This window comes from Cryptomeria japonica, chromosome 3 (assembly GCF_030272615.1).
Source record: "Cryptomeria japonica chromosome 3, Sugi_1.0, whole genome shotgun sequence".
Taxonomy (NCBI): Eukaryota; Viridiplantae; Streptophyta; class Pinopsida; order Cupressales; family Cupressaceae; genus Cryptomeria; species Cryptomeria japonica.
This window is the reverse complement of record NC_081407.1, coordinates 728411696-728424603: the sequence shown is the minus strand read 5'-3', so window position 1 is coordinate 728424603 and position 12908 is coordinate 728411696. Positions and strand designations below refer to the sequence as shown.

The window sequence follows — 12908 nt, the reverse complement described above, 5'->3', positions numbered from 1 at the left end:
ATGAAAATCATCACTGGTTCATAGAAATCGCCACAACTCGCACAATGATCAATGCGGATTGCCAAAACAAATAGGACATGACTAGGAAACACCAGCAAGCATGTTAGAATCATCTAGAACAGTTGCACCAACTCCACTTTTCAAATCTTCATCGATCAACATTTGGAAGCTCAAGAACACAACCAATCAGCAACTATCACGACGAAAGATCACTTGCAGAGAACCAAATCACAAACCTTCTGAAAGGAAAATTCACAAGACCATCCAAGATAATATCCCAAAGTCTCAACACAAGATCTGATCACACTGGAATATACCAAAGGAAATACCGATAGAGTCCGATAAAACAAAGAACTACAAACCGAATCAAAAAACCTTCCCTAACTCATCAGAAAAGATAGCAGGAATATGTTGACATCAATGACAACAACATATCCTAGTAGTAGAAATAATCAACCAAATCCAACAATCTCCCCCTTTGGCATTGATGGCAACATATGGATGTGAAAAACAGTCAATGCAAAGAAAGAAGATATCATCAGCAAACTCCCCCTAAGATCAATATAGATAAAGCATTTTTTCACATAATCTCTCTCCCCCTTTGATACCAATGCCAAATATCTTCAAAATAGAAAGTCATGAATCTCTCTCCCCCTTGGATACACAACCAAATCAATAGACTTCTCCAAGAAAGTAGCAGCACCAACTCATCAATCCGGATAAAAGGATAAGACTCTGAAATCCACCAGATCGATGCAACTTAATGCATCTAGTTTTCATCAGGAGGGGTGGATACCCCTAACTTGTCTCTCAAATAGACAAAGATATCTACGGGCAAAGGCTTAGTAAAAATATCAGCAATTTGTTCCTTTGTAGATACATATTCCAGCTTCACCTTCTGTTCACTGACTTGCTCTCTCAAGTAATTATATTTGATTGATATATGCTTATTCTTTGAATGTTGTACCAGATTCTTTGACATGTTTATAGCACTGGAATTATCACAATAAATGACAGTAGGTTCATCATGAATAACTTTGATATCTTTCAACATTTACTTCATCCAAACTATTTGAGTGCAATTACTAGTAGCAGCAATGTACTCAGCTTCAGCACTAGATAGAGACACTAAATCTTGTTTCTTGCTAGCCCATGAGACCAACTTCTTACCTAAAAAAGAATGCTCCACTGGTAGTACTTTTCTGGCCATTTACATCACTAGCCCAATCTGCATCAGTGTAGGCACACAACATGAAATCATCATTCTTTGGATACCATAGGCCATAATCCTTAGTTCCCTTAAGATATCTGAATATCCTCTTAACAATAGTGACATGAATTTCCTTCGGATCAACTTGATATCTAGCAGCCATACATACAGCATGCATAATGTCAGGCCTAGTCTGAGTAAGATATAACAGTCCACCAACCATAGATCTATACAAGCTCTGATTAGCTTTAGGAGATTCATCATTTTTAGATAATTTACGACCAGTCACCATAGGAGTTCCAACCAGTTTAATATCATCTAATCCAGACTTCTTCAGTAATTCCTTCACATACTTAGTTTGAGATATGAACATACCTTTTTCTGTCTTTGTAATCTACAAAACAAAGAAAAATTTCATCTCACCAATCATAGACATCTCAAAAAAAATTTGCATATCACTGGCAAACTTCATACTCATATCATCATCACCACCAAAAATAATGTCATCAATAAAGACTTCAACAATCAGAATATTGTCATTCTCAGTTTTAAAATATAGATTACTATCAGCAACACCTTTAGAAAATCCCAATTTCAACAAATATTTGTCTAATCTAGCATACCAGGCTCTAGGAGCTTGTTTCAATCCATAAAGTGCTTTTTTCAACTTGCATACCATGTCTCCATCATCCGATAGTGAAAATCGATCGGGATATTCAATATAAACCTCTTCCTCTAGATCACCATTCAAAAATGCAGATTTGACATCCATTTGATATACCTTAAAATCTTTATAAGCATCATAAGCAAGAAACAATATAACAGCTTCAATTCTAGCAACCAGAGAAAAAGTTTCCTCATAATCAATCCTTGCTTGCTGTGAATATCCTTTGCAGACCATTCTATCTTTATTTCTTACTACTTCACCGACTTCATTCATTTTTTTTTTGAATATCCATTTAGTACCAATGACATTTTTATCCTTAGGTCTAGGCACAAGTTCCCAAGTGTTGTTTTTTTCAATCTGATCTAACTCTTCTTCCATAGCTCTCATCCAATTTTCATCTTTACAAGCTTCAACAACATCTTTAGGTTCAACTTTAGAAATCAAACATACTGTTACAAGCTAGGGTTGTCATAGCAGCAAAAGATTGACCTGTCAATGCCTGATACAACCACTAGAATTATATAATCCACAGGAATCTATTAAACCATGTCACAAATCCCAGCGAGGGACACTAGCCCAGTGCCAACAATCCCCTCCTAGCATCACTTGTCGCGGTCTGCAAGATTCGAATCTGTGACCAAGCTCTGATACCAATTGTTACAAGCTAGGGTTGTCATCGCACCAAAAGATCAACCTGTCAATGTCTGATACAACTACTAGACTTATAGAATCCACAAGAGGTTGTTAAACCATGTCACGAATCCCCACGAAGGATACTGGCCCACTGCCAACACATATTTCTTTTGCAGATAACCTTCTTCTAGTCATCACACCTTTATTCTTATCACCAATAATCTGATTCTCAAAATGATTCAATCTTACATACCTTGGAGTCTTCTGAATGTTCAGATCTTCAGGTTCCTGCACATCATCACTAGCAATAGCAACATCCAGATTAACAGTCTCTACCGGATCATTCTGCTTAGGCTCTTCACGTTGAATAAGAGCTAGGACAACATGTTGAGCATCATCATAAGCTCTTATCTCCTTCCCAAGGTTCTCATCCACTCTCACATTTGCACTTTCAACTATCTTTCTCAGTCTCTTATTATAGCACCGATAGGCTTTACTCTTTGTAAAATATCCCAAAAAGATACCTTCATCACTTCTAGCATGAAACTTTCCAATATCCTCATCTCTCTTGATATAACATTTGCTACCAAAAACTTTGAAATATTTATCAGTAGGAACATGACCAAACCAAAACTCATAAGGGGTCTTATTGGTATCACCTTTGATATGAACTCTGTTAAATGTATAAACTGTAGTGCTAATAGCTTCTCTCCAATAGATCTTCATAAAATTTCCTTCAATCAACATGGTTCTTGCAGAATCCAAAATAGTACGGTTCTTCATTTCAACAACTCCATTCTACTGTGGGATCCTAGGAGTAGATACTTGTCTTCTGATTCCATGCATCTCATAGAATGAATTAAACTCACCAGAACAGAATTCTCCACCTCTATCAAAGCTCAAACACTTCAACTTCAATCCGGACTCAATTTCAACTTTAACTTTGAATATCTTGAATTTCTCAAATGCTTCTGATTTCTTCTTCAAAAAGACAACCCACATCATCCTGGAATAATCATCAATTAGCAGCATAAAGAATCTATCACCTTGCACACTTTTAATATTTGTAGGTCCACACAGGTCGGTATGCACAAGATCTAGTAGTCCATCAGATGTATACTATTTACTCTTGAAATAAATCCTTGTTTCCTTACCCAACTGACATTCCTTACATACCAGATTAACAGGTTTAACAATCTTAGGTAGATCTCTAACAGCTTGTGTAGTACTGATCTTGATCGATGAATCAAAGTTTGCATGACACATTCTCCTATGCCACAACCAACTTTCATCTATCTTAGAAAACAAACAACTTTTCTCACCAACATTCAAATGAAAAATGTTACCTTCAATCTTAGTCCCTAATGCAATCTATATACCAAAGGCATTCAAGATCTTGCATTTACCATTCATGAATTATAGATCATAACCCTTATCAACCATCTGTCCAACACTCAAAAGATTATGCTTCAAACCTTCAAAATACAAGACATCATCAGTGTTATGATTACCATCAAAAGAAATAGAATCTCTCCCACGGATTATATAGGCTTTGTCATCTCCAAATCTAACAATTCCACCATCATATCTTTCCAAGCTTACAAATTTTCTTTTATTGTCGGTCATATGATGTGAACAACCACTATCAATCACCCATTCATCTTTCTCTTCTACCTTAGTAGCCAATGCTCTCTCCTCAACAGAACAGCTAGTGGAATCACTAAGTACAGGTCTATCCTCTTTAATGGCAATAAACACAATTTCATCTCCTTCTGATTCATCATCTGTAACACCTTCATCTGCAGTATAATAGCAATTCTTTTGGTTCCTAAACCTCTGGTTAGACTTATAAGGCTTATCATACTTTTCATACTTCTCATATCTATCATTTATATCATACTTATCAAACTTATCATGTCTTTCATACTTAGCCATTCTCTCCGTGCATCTCAAAGCAAAATGTCCTATCTTATTACAAGAAAAAAAATTTAAAAGGCAACTTTCTATCATACTTATCAGCACCTTTAGGTAATCTTCAGGCAATCAATGCTTCAAGCTCATCAATCTCTCTTTCTTGCTCTTCTATCTCTCTTCTTTCTATTTCATATCTAGATATCTTGCACTCATCAAGATCATATTTCTACTTACCGGACATAAATGTTGATGCTCTAAATATTATTTCATCATTTCCATGTGATTCTCCAAATTTGCTCAGCTCAAATGCAGCAAGTTTCCCAACCAACATGTCTCTTGTTATTATGGCCACGCTCTGGATCTCATCAATGGCGACAACCTTAAGTTTATAAGTAGGAGGCAAATGTCTCAGCACCTTAGCAACAATCTCATCTTCCTCTATCTTTCCACCAGCACATCTGATACCAAGGACAAGTTCATTCACCTTAGCCACCTTAGTTCATTCATCATCTCCCATCTTCAAGGTTTCATACTTTCCTTTCAAACTCTGCAACTTAGCAACTTTCCCTTTCAACTATCACCTTCATACAGGATCTCAAGCTTCTCCTAGATCTCATGTGCAGTCTGAAGTCCCATTACATTAGTCATATCATAATCAGTCAAGGCACTAAGCAATGCTTCTTTCACTATGAAGTTATATTCAACTTCCTTAGTCTCATCAAGAGTAGATGGTCCATTCTGAGGAACAGCATAGACATTCTTAGTAATCTTCCATTAATCCTCTCCAAGACATTTCAAGTGCACTTCCATCAAGATCTTCCATACTGTATAGTTACTTCCATCAAAACTTGGACTATCCTTCTTGAAAAGAATACCTTGAGCTGCCATCTCAGATCTCCTCAAGTGATTAATCTTCTACCAAAGGATCTAACTCTGATACCAATTTCTAGCAGCAATCAAGAAGGAAGACTGGAAGGGGGGAATGAATCAGTCTTCACATGATACAAAAAATTAAACTTCAAAACAAGAACTAATAAACTACATCAATACACAGATGAAAAAAATAACAACACAACACACAACACCAATATTTTTGACATGGAAAACCCGGTTAAGGGAAAAACCATGGTGGGAACCTACCCACAGTAAGATGATACTCTGCAGTAGTATATGAAAACATTACAATGGGGAATGCACATGAATTCAGGAACACTACCTAGCTCACTGCTCAAAAAATATTTGCCTCGAAGGCTACAAACCTCAGGGAAGTCTCACTGACTTACAATATGATTCGCACTACAATCCGGAAGAAATGAACCCCAATGATAGCATCTACAAATAATTGATGACAGTTATGGTTAAGCACAATTGTCTGCTCTGTAACACCAATCTCACCTCAACACTTCACTGAATGATAAATCTCTTCTTCGCACATTCACCTCGCTCTGATAATGCAGACACAATACCAACACCTAAATTACATAAGTATCTCAACTATATATATAAATCATCCACCTTGATAACAAGGTCGGCTAAACTCTCAACCCTCAACTTACAATTACAAAAATTACATTACACGATACAAAGATTGACCACTATAACAATATTATGATTTAGATTACATAGCATGGACCTAATACAAATTTCCAAATGATCACATCCATCGGAAATCATGCCAAGACCAACCACAACATGTTACACCACCAAAAATACCGCATAACATGAAAAATCATTACCGGTTCATAGAAATCACCAAAACTTGAACAAAGATCAATGTGGATCACCAAAATAAATAGGACACACCTAGGTAACACCAGCAAGCATGTTAGAATCATCCAGAACAATTGCATGAACTCCACTTTTCAAATCTTCATCAATCAACATCTAGAAGCTCAAGAACACAACCAATCAACAAGTATCACAAAGAAAGATAACTTGTGGAGCACCAAATCATGAACCATTTGAAATAAAGATTCACAAGACCATCCAAGATAATATCTCAAAGTCTCAACACAAGATCTGATCACACCGGAATATACCGGGGGAAATACCGAAAGAAGCCAATAAAACAAAGAACTGCAAACTGGATCATAAAATCTTCCCTAACTCACCGAAATAGATCATAGGATTATATTGATATCAATGACAACAACATATCCTAGCAGCAACAATGATAAACCAAATCCAACAATCTCCCAACAATCCAACCTCGTGGGGAGATTTGCATAGAGTATTTTACATCGGAAGGCATTATGTCGTCGACTGGTTATTTCGACACATTACATTTGGTAATAACTTTGGAGACTGTGTTAGCATGTGCAAACTATTGTATCGATCCTAGAAGGATGTATTGCAATATATTTTGGTTCCCTCTTTCTCTTAGAGTGGACCGATTTGAGTATTTTAGGTCTGGGTGGCTTATTTCGTGTAATATTGCTTATTCTATTCTGGTTGACCCTTAATTAGGTTTTCAATGAATTGTATCTCATACTTAAGGTGTGTGTATGGATGAATTATGATGTGATCAAAACTGGATTATGTGAGAAGTGTATGTGAATTATTTGTGCAAGCAGATTTGAGTTTGTGGGTGTGTGGAAGTTAGTTTGACAAGAGCTTTAAAGGTGATATATTATGCAATATAATGTATTGTGACGGTAAAGATTGTCAGATATGTTTGCCATGATGATGATAGATTGATCCAATTGTTCAAGGATAATTTCATGTTCAAGAGATCCCTTCTCAATTTCAAATTCAGCTATTTCATTTGTTGTTGATTGATGGTGAATCCTTCAGTGACAGTTTGTATCTTCTCATGAATAAGTGATCTTCAATTGTGCAAGTCCTCTTTGTATCTTTCTTAAGGTTGTTTGCCTTAGTTCTACAAGTTCTTTAGGTGTCAATTCTCCTTGGCAGTAAGCCTAGAATGTTGTAAACATTTTTATTCATATTATGAGTTATATTCTCACCATGGTTTTTCCCTGTTTGGGTTTTCCACATAAATTTGTTGTTCATGTGTTAATGGTTGATGCTTATGTGTTGGTGATTAATGTGTTATTGCTAAGTAAGTTAGTGTTTTTTATTAATAATCTATTTTGAATTTCCTAACTGATTCGCCCCCCTCTTAGTCCTATTGGGTGTTCAAGAAAACCCTAGTTTTTTATGAAAATGGGGCAGACAACTGAGAGGAGGGGTGAATCCGTTGTCACCAAAATTTACAGAAACTTACATTAATCTTAGATCTAATAATTAACAATGAAAGCACAAATAAACAACACAACATGAACACACATAACACCAAGATTTTTGACATGGAAAACCCAGTCAAGGGAAAAACCACAATGGGGATGAACCCCAAAAAATAGGTATACTCTATTAGAAGTATTACAATGGGGAATGCACATGCATTCAGTCACACTACCTTGAGATTGTTATGCCCTACATAATCCACCCAAACTTTTTTCTTCTCAAGCTAGGGGCCTCCCTTTTGCTTCACTTTGTTTTCGTCTTCTTTTCCTTTTGTTTGCACTTCGGAACCTCGGATTATTGGGATCCCGAACTGCATCTTGTTCCTTCTATTTCTTCTGATTTGTTTGACTTTGAATTTTTGAAATTCTAAAACCCCGAAGTCTTCTTTCCTTTCTGCTTTGACACTTCAGAACTCCAGAATCCTGAAATCCCAAAATGTCCCTTCGTTGGTTTATCTTTGATTTCAGAACTTTGAAACCTCGAAGTCTCAAAGTCCTGTGTTTTCTCCTTGGAGCCTTGGGATCTCAAATTTCCAAAATCCTAGGTTCTCTCTTTGTTTTGTTTATCCCTTCTTCGGAGTTCAGGAACTCCGAAGTTCCGTGGGTGTTCTCTTTTGATCTCTGAAACCTTGCAATCCTAGAACCTTGAAGTTATTTGTGTGTTTGGGTTTCCACGTTAGTTAGTTTCTCTACGGTGTGCTTTGTGTCCATTATTTTTTCGGGTGAGTTCTCCTCTTTCTAAGATTGTGTTTGTGTTTCTTTTCTTTGTTGTCTTTTTGTTTCACATGTTTTCGTGTTTATTAGCTTAGGGTTTTGGCTTCAATAAGTTGAATTTTCTTCAACATTTAGGGTTTTCCAATCTTCCTACATTCCAAGATCATGTGTCTCTGAGATCTTGGACCCTTGGCTTTTCCCTCACTCCAGAACCCTGTAACCCCGAGATTCCAAAGGAGACATCATCCCAAGACTGCCCAACTTCAGAACTCCAGGTTCCTGATGTCTTGAAGTTGGTCCCTAAATGTCTTTTCCCAACTTCAAAATCCTAGGATTCCGGGATCCCGAAGTTTTTTGCAATCTATCTATTCCAAGACTTCAGAACCCCAGAACCCCAGGATTCCAAAGTCATCCAATGAGTCTCTTTGGTTGCTTCAGGATCTTGGGATCTCGAAGCACTGGGTTTCTTACCAAACTCACCCCAGATTTTTGGAACTCTGGGACTTCGACGTGAGTTCCTCTATTGAGTTTCAAGCTTTGGGACCCTGAAACTCCAGGATCCCAAAATTATGTACAAGGGTTTCTTTTGACCTCGGAACTCCGAGATTATTGAGTCCATTATTTTTTAAGTGAATCTCCTAAGGTATTGATTATGCATGTTCCTTTGTGCATATTGAAGAATTCTTATGGAAACATCAACCACCCTAAGGAAGAAATCTAGCAACAAGATCAAGCTCAAGAAGAATCCCATCACCCACTTCAGTAGACTATTACATCTATAACTACCGCAGTTGTAGGAACAATAAGAAACAAACAGGTAGTTAACATACAAATGTACATACAAGAAGCTGTCACCTTGGGGGATCATTGCAGTTTACCAGCAGTATTTCTATTACACCTATCATGCACCAGAACCGCCATTAAGGGATATTGCACACATGGAGGTTACGAAGCAACAACACTCGAAAGTTGACTGATTGTTGACGCCTATGTAGTACTAGTTAAGTGGAGTTCAAAAGGCAGCGACTTGCATATTGACTACGATTCCCACCATTTTGTAACTGAGTTGTAGGCATAATTTATTCCTAAAGTTGTAGTAGTAGTTAAGTGGAGTTCAAAAGGCAGCGACTTGCATGTCGGTTGCGACTCCCAACATTTTGTAACTGGGTTGTAGGCATAATTTATTCCTAGAGTATAGGAGGTAAGACACTATAAATGTAATGAATCAAGCAATTTCAAGGGTCCGGAAATTGAAGATTTGAGGCCCTAGTTTAGGATTTCTTTTTATTTCCAACATTTACTTTCAGACTTTGTTGAACTTCTTGAGTACCAGTGCTCGTTGTTACGCTTAATCTTTCATAAGTAATCAATACAAGCTGCTATTTTAGATCGCATGTTCCATGAGCAATGTTGAATTGAGTTAGTATTTATTCTATTATGATATCTTCTCTCAATTTGGATGGCATGAATGTTCTAAATATTATGAATTTCATCGCTTTGTACCTAAGATTAAATAACTAGCTCTGCGTGCACATGAGATCGTAGACCTCATATGTATACAAAATTTCCATGTGATGCTATTCAAATTGTTATTGATAATATCTGATTGTTGGAATTCATTTTCTCTGGTTCAAGAAGCTTGTGTGGTTATCTTTCTTTTTGTTGCCCTTATATCTTTTGATTTTTGTTTCTAAGTGATCCATGTAAGCACCTTCTACAACCAGCAATATGAAGGAACACAATGGACCACTGAGAGGGGGGTGAATTAGTGGTAATCAATAAAAAACTTTTACCTTCTGAAAGATCTAAGCATTACTAACTTTAATCACAAGACTATGAGCAAAGACATTGAAATAATCAAACACATGAGCACACACACATAAGAGGCAACCCATAACACAAGAATATAAAAGGAAAATCAACAGTGGGGAAAAAGAGCGATGAGAAATGTTGTTGGAGTCTACTACTCCAATCCAGCCTCATAGGTAAAACTAATTACAATGTTTAGGGCACCAACCCAAGGAGCACCAACCCAAAGGAGCACCAACCCCTAGCTCTACGCACCCACTCAGAGATTACAATGAGCATATATTGCAAATACAAGTTATATGTTACAAATGAGGTTTTCCAACTCACAAGTATTCTTCTCTTGAGATTGAACTGACTCATTTCTTCTCTCTGATCTTAGGCTTCAATCTATGCTCTCTGCTCTATGTTTGTCTCTTCTCTTGTTCTCTACACTTTGCTCTTTGTCTTTTGCTCAGCTCACTTCTCCCTCTCTGCCTCTCACAATGTATGTAACCCACTTTGTTATCTGTCTCTGCTCTCCACGCTCTGGTCTTTGGTTCTACTGCTCTCTGAGCTCTTCTTTCTTCATGTGTTTGCAAACAACTCTCTATTCTCTGCCTTCCTTTGTCTCTTCTTTTATTAATCTCTTCTCACTATTATTCTCTATGCATTTTCTCTCTATTCTACTCTCTGCATTTTCACCCTACAACCACAACGCACCACTCTCTATTCTCTCCTTTTGTCAATCTATGCTTGTTGGTCTCCTCTATGTTTATCAACACCTTACAGTCATTTAGTCACAACACTTCCTGATGCCCTCCTAAATGGCACAAGGTTAGCAAATGATAAATAACACAAAAGACACAAAACCGTTAGTGTTAGTCAATCAAAAACTAATCTAAAAAGGCATACCAAGAGAGACACTAAAAACATGCAAGCATATTTAACTATCAAAGCAAACATGATGAGGCATCTCCAAATACCTCCTAACATGCTCTTAGTTTCTTTCTCCCTTGTTCCTCTCCTCTCCAAGTTCCAAAATAGTGTAGCTCTCAGCAGCTTTTTGCACTATAGATGCTTATGGAGGATTGAGATTGTCGTATAGCTCTAAATGTGAAATGAAAAGCTAATACTATGCTATTGATACTAAAATGATTGATTTTAACCAAAATGATAAGATATTAGTTGATTATGCTAAAATGCTCTCTAAAAATGCCTATAGCTTAAATGCATGCAAGTTTTCAGGATCTGGATTATGAAGAAATGGGCTCTATTTATAAGAAAAATGGAGCAATGGATGGTTGAGATTGGGCAATCTCAACAAGGGTCAGGATTGAATGATTTCAAATCCATGTGAGGGCTTTCAACCCAATCCCAAGATGACAAGTGTCAATGTGAGATAGGTTGAGAGGAGAGGGAATAAGCATTAAATGCCTGATATGACCTTGGGATTTTAGAGTCAAGGTTGGTTGAATGAATAAAATCTTTATTCAAAGAATAAAGCTTTTATCCAATGGATAAACTCTTGTGCAAATGTGAAATGGATGAACATGGTCAAAACAATAAATGTTTTGGGGGGACAAGTTTGAAATAACCATAAATGGTTATGTAAGAGCCATAAATGGTCATGTAAGAGCCATTAGTGGTCTTGGAAGACTTTGGGGGTTAATTTGTTGAACACACAAAGCATTAAATATTTTTCAAATACTTTTGAAGTCTTTGAGAAGTGCTCCATTTTGCTTAGGAATGTGACAATAATTAGGGGATGGATTAGGCTAATTAGGAAGGAGTTAGAAGAATCTAGAAGGGGATTAGATTTTGCAAGTGGATTTGTGGGTGAGAAAAAATAGGATTTTATTAAAATAAAAATTTATTTATTTCAATAAATATGTGCAAGTTGCATTTGTAGGAAAATGCAAGTGGGGTGGGGATAATGATTTAAATAAATGTTTTATTTAATTTATTTAAAAGAGGAATAGGGGGATTTTAATTAAATAAATAGATTTTATTTATTTAATTGATTTGAATTTGATTTAATGAATTAATTAAAATAAATTGAATAATTTATTTAATTAATAGAAGAATGTTTGGAGATGAATTAATTAAATATTAATTTAATTAACTGATGGCTAGTGGATTTTTTTAATCAAATAAATAGCGAATATTTATTTAATTAAGCTGGACAGATTTGTGTGACTACATTTGCCCCTCTTTGAGACGGTGCGGTTTATCACGTCGTTTCAAAGAAAGAAAAATTGGTGTGAAAAAAATGCCCCATAAAATGTAATTTTAATGGATGGCGTGCCCCCTCGAGAGATGGGCCGAAAAATTTTGAAAAATCGAGCAATCTCTCGAAAAAGAACGAAAATTGGCAGGGTGGTAGAAGAGAAGAAGTTAGCCATACAGGTGAAAAATAGAAAAAAACGGGGGAAACATGGAGAAATGGGGGGCTCGGGAAGTTCACGGGGAACACGGCGGTGAGCGTGGAGAAGTTACGGTGACCACGAAGGGTATAAATGGGGTGAAAGGAGTGAAAACAGGATCATTTGTGATCGCGACCATTTGAAAACGAGAGCTCTGATAGTGACGTTTGGAGGAGCGAGCAGCAGCTATGATGCCGATTCCGATCACCGAGCACAGATTCGAGCGAGTCCGACGGTTCCAGCGCCCAGATGACTACGGACAAGCGGTACGCAAATTCAAAAACTTAATTTTTGTGCATTTTTGATAGGTTTTT

General features: G+C 36.7%; 1 protein-coding gene across 1 annotated transcript in view; it reads right to left on the bottom strand.

The window, feature by feature from the left end:
• Positions 1-12908, bottom strand: part of LOC131032463 (polygalacturonase At1g48100-like) — a 44846-nt gene that overhangs the window by 14516 nt on the left and 17422 nt on the right. Inside the window, exon 3 of the mRNA XM_057963439.2 lies at positions 2764-2798. Within this exon, the coding sequence (XP_057819422.2) occupies positions 2764-2798 (35 nt within the window). The remainder of the gene's footprint in view (positions 1-2763; positions 2799-12908) is intronic.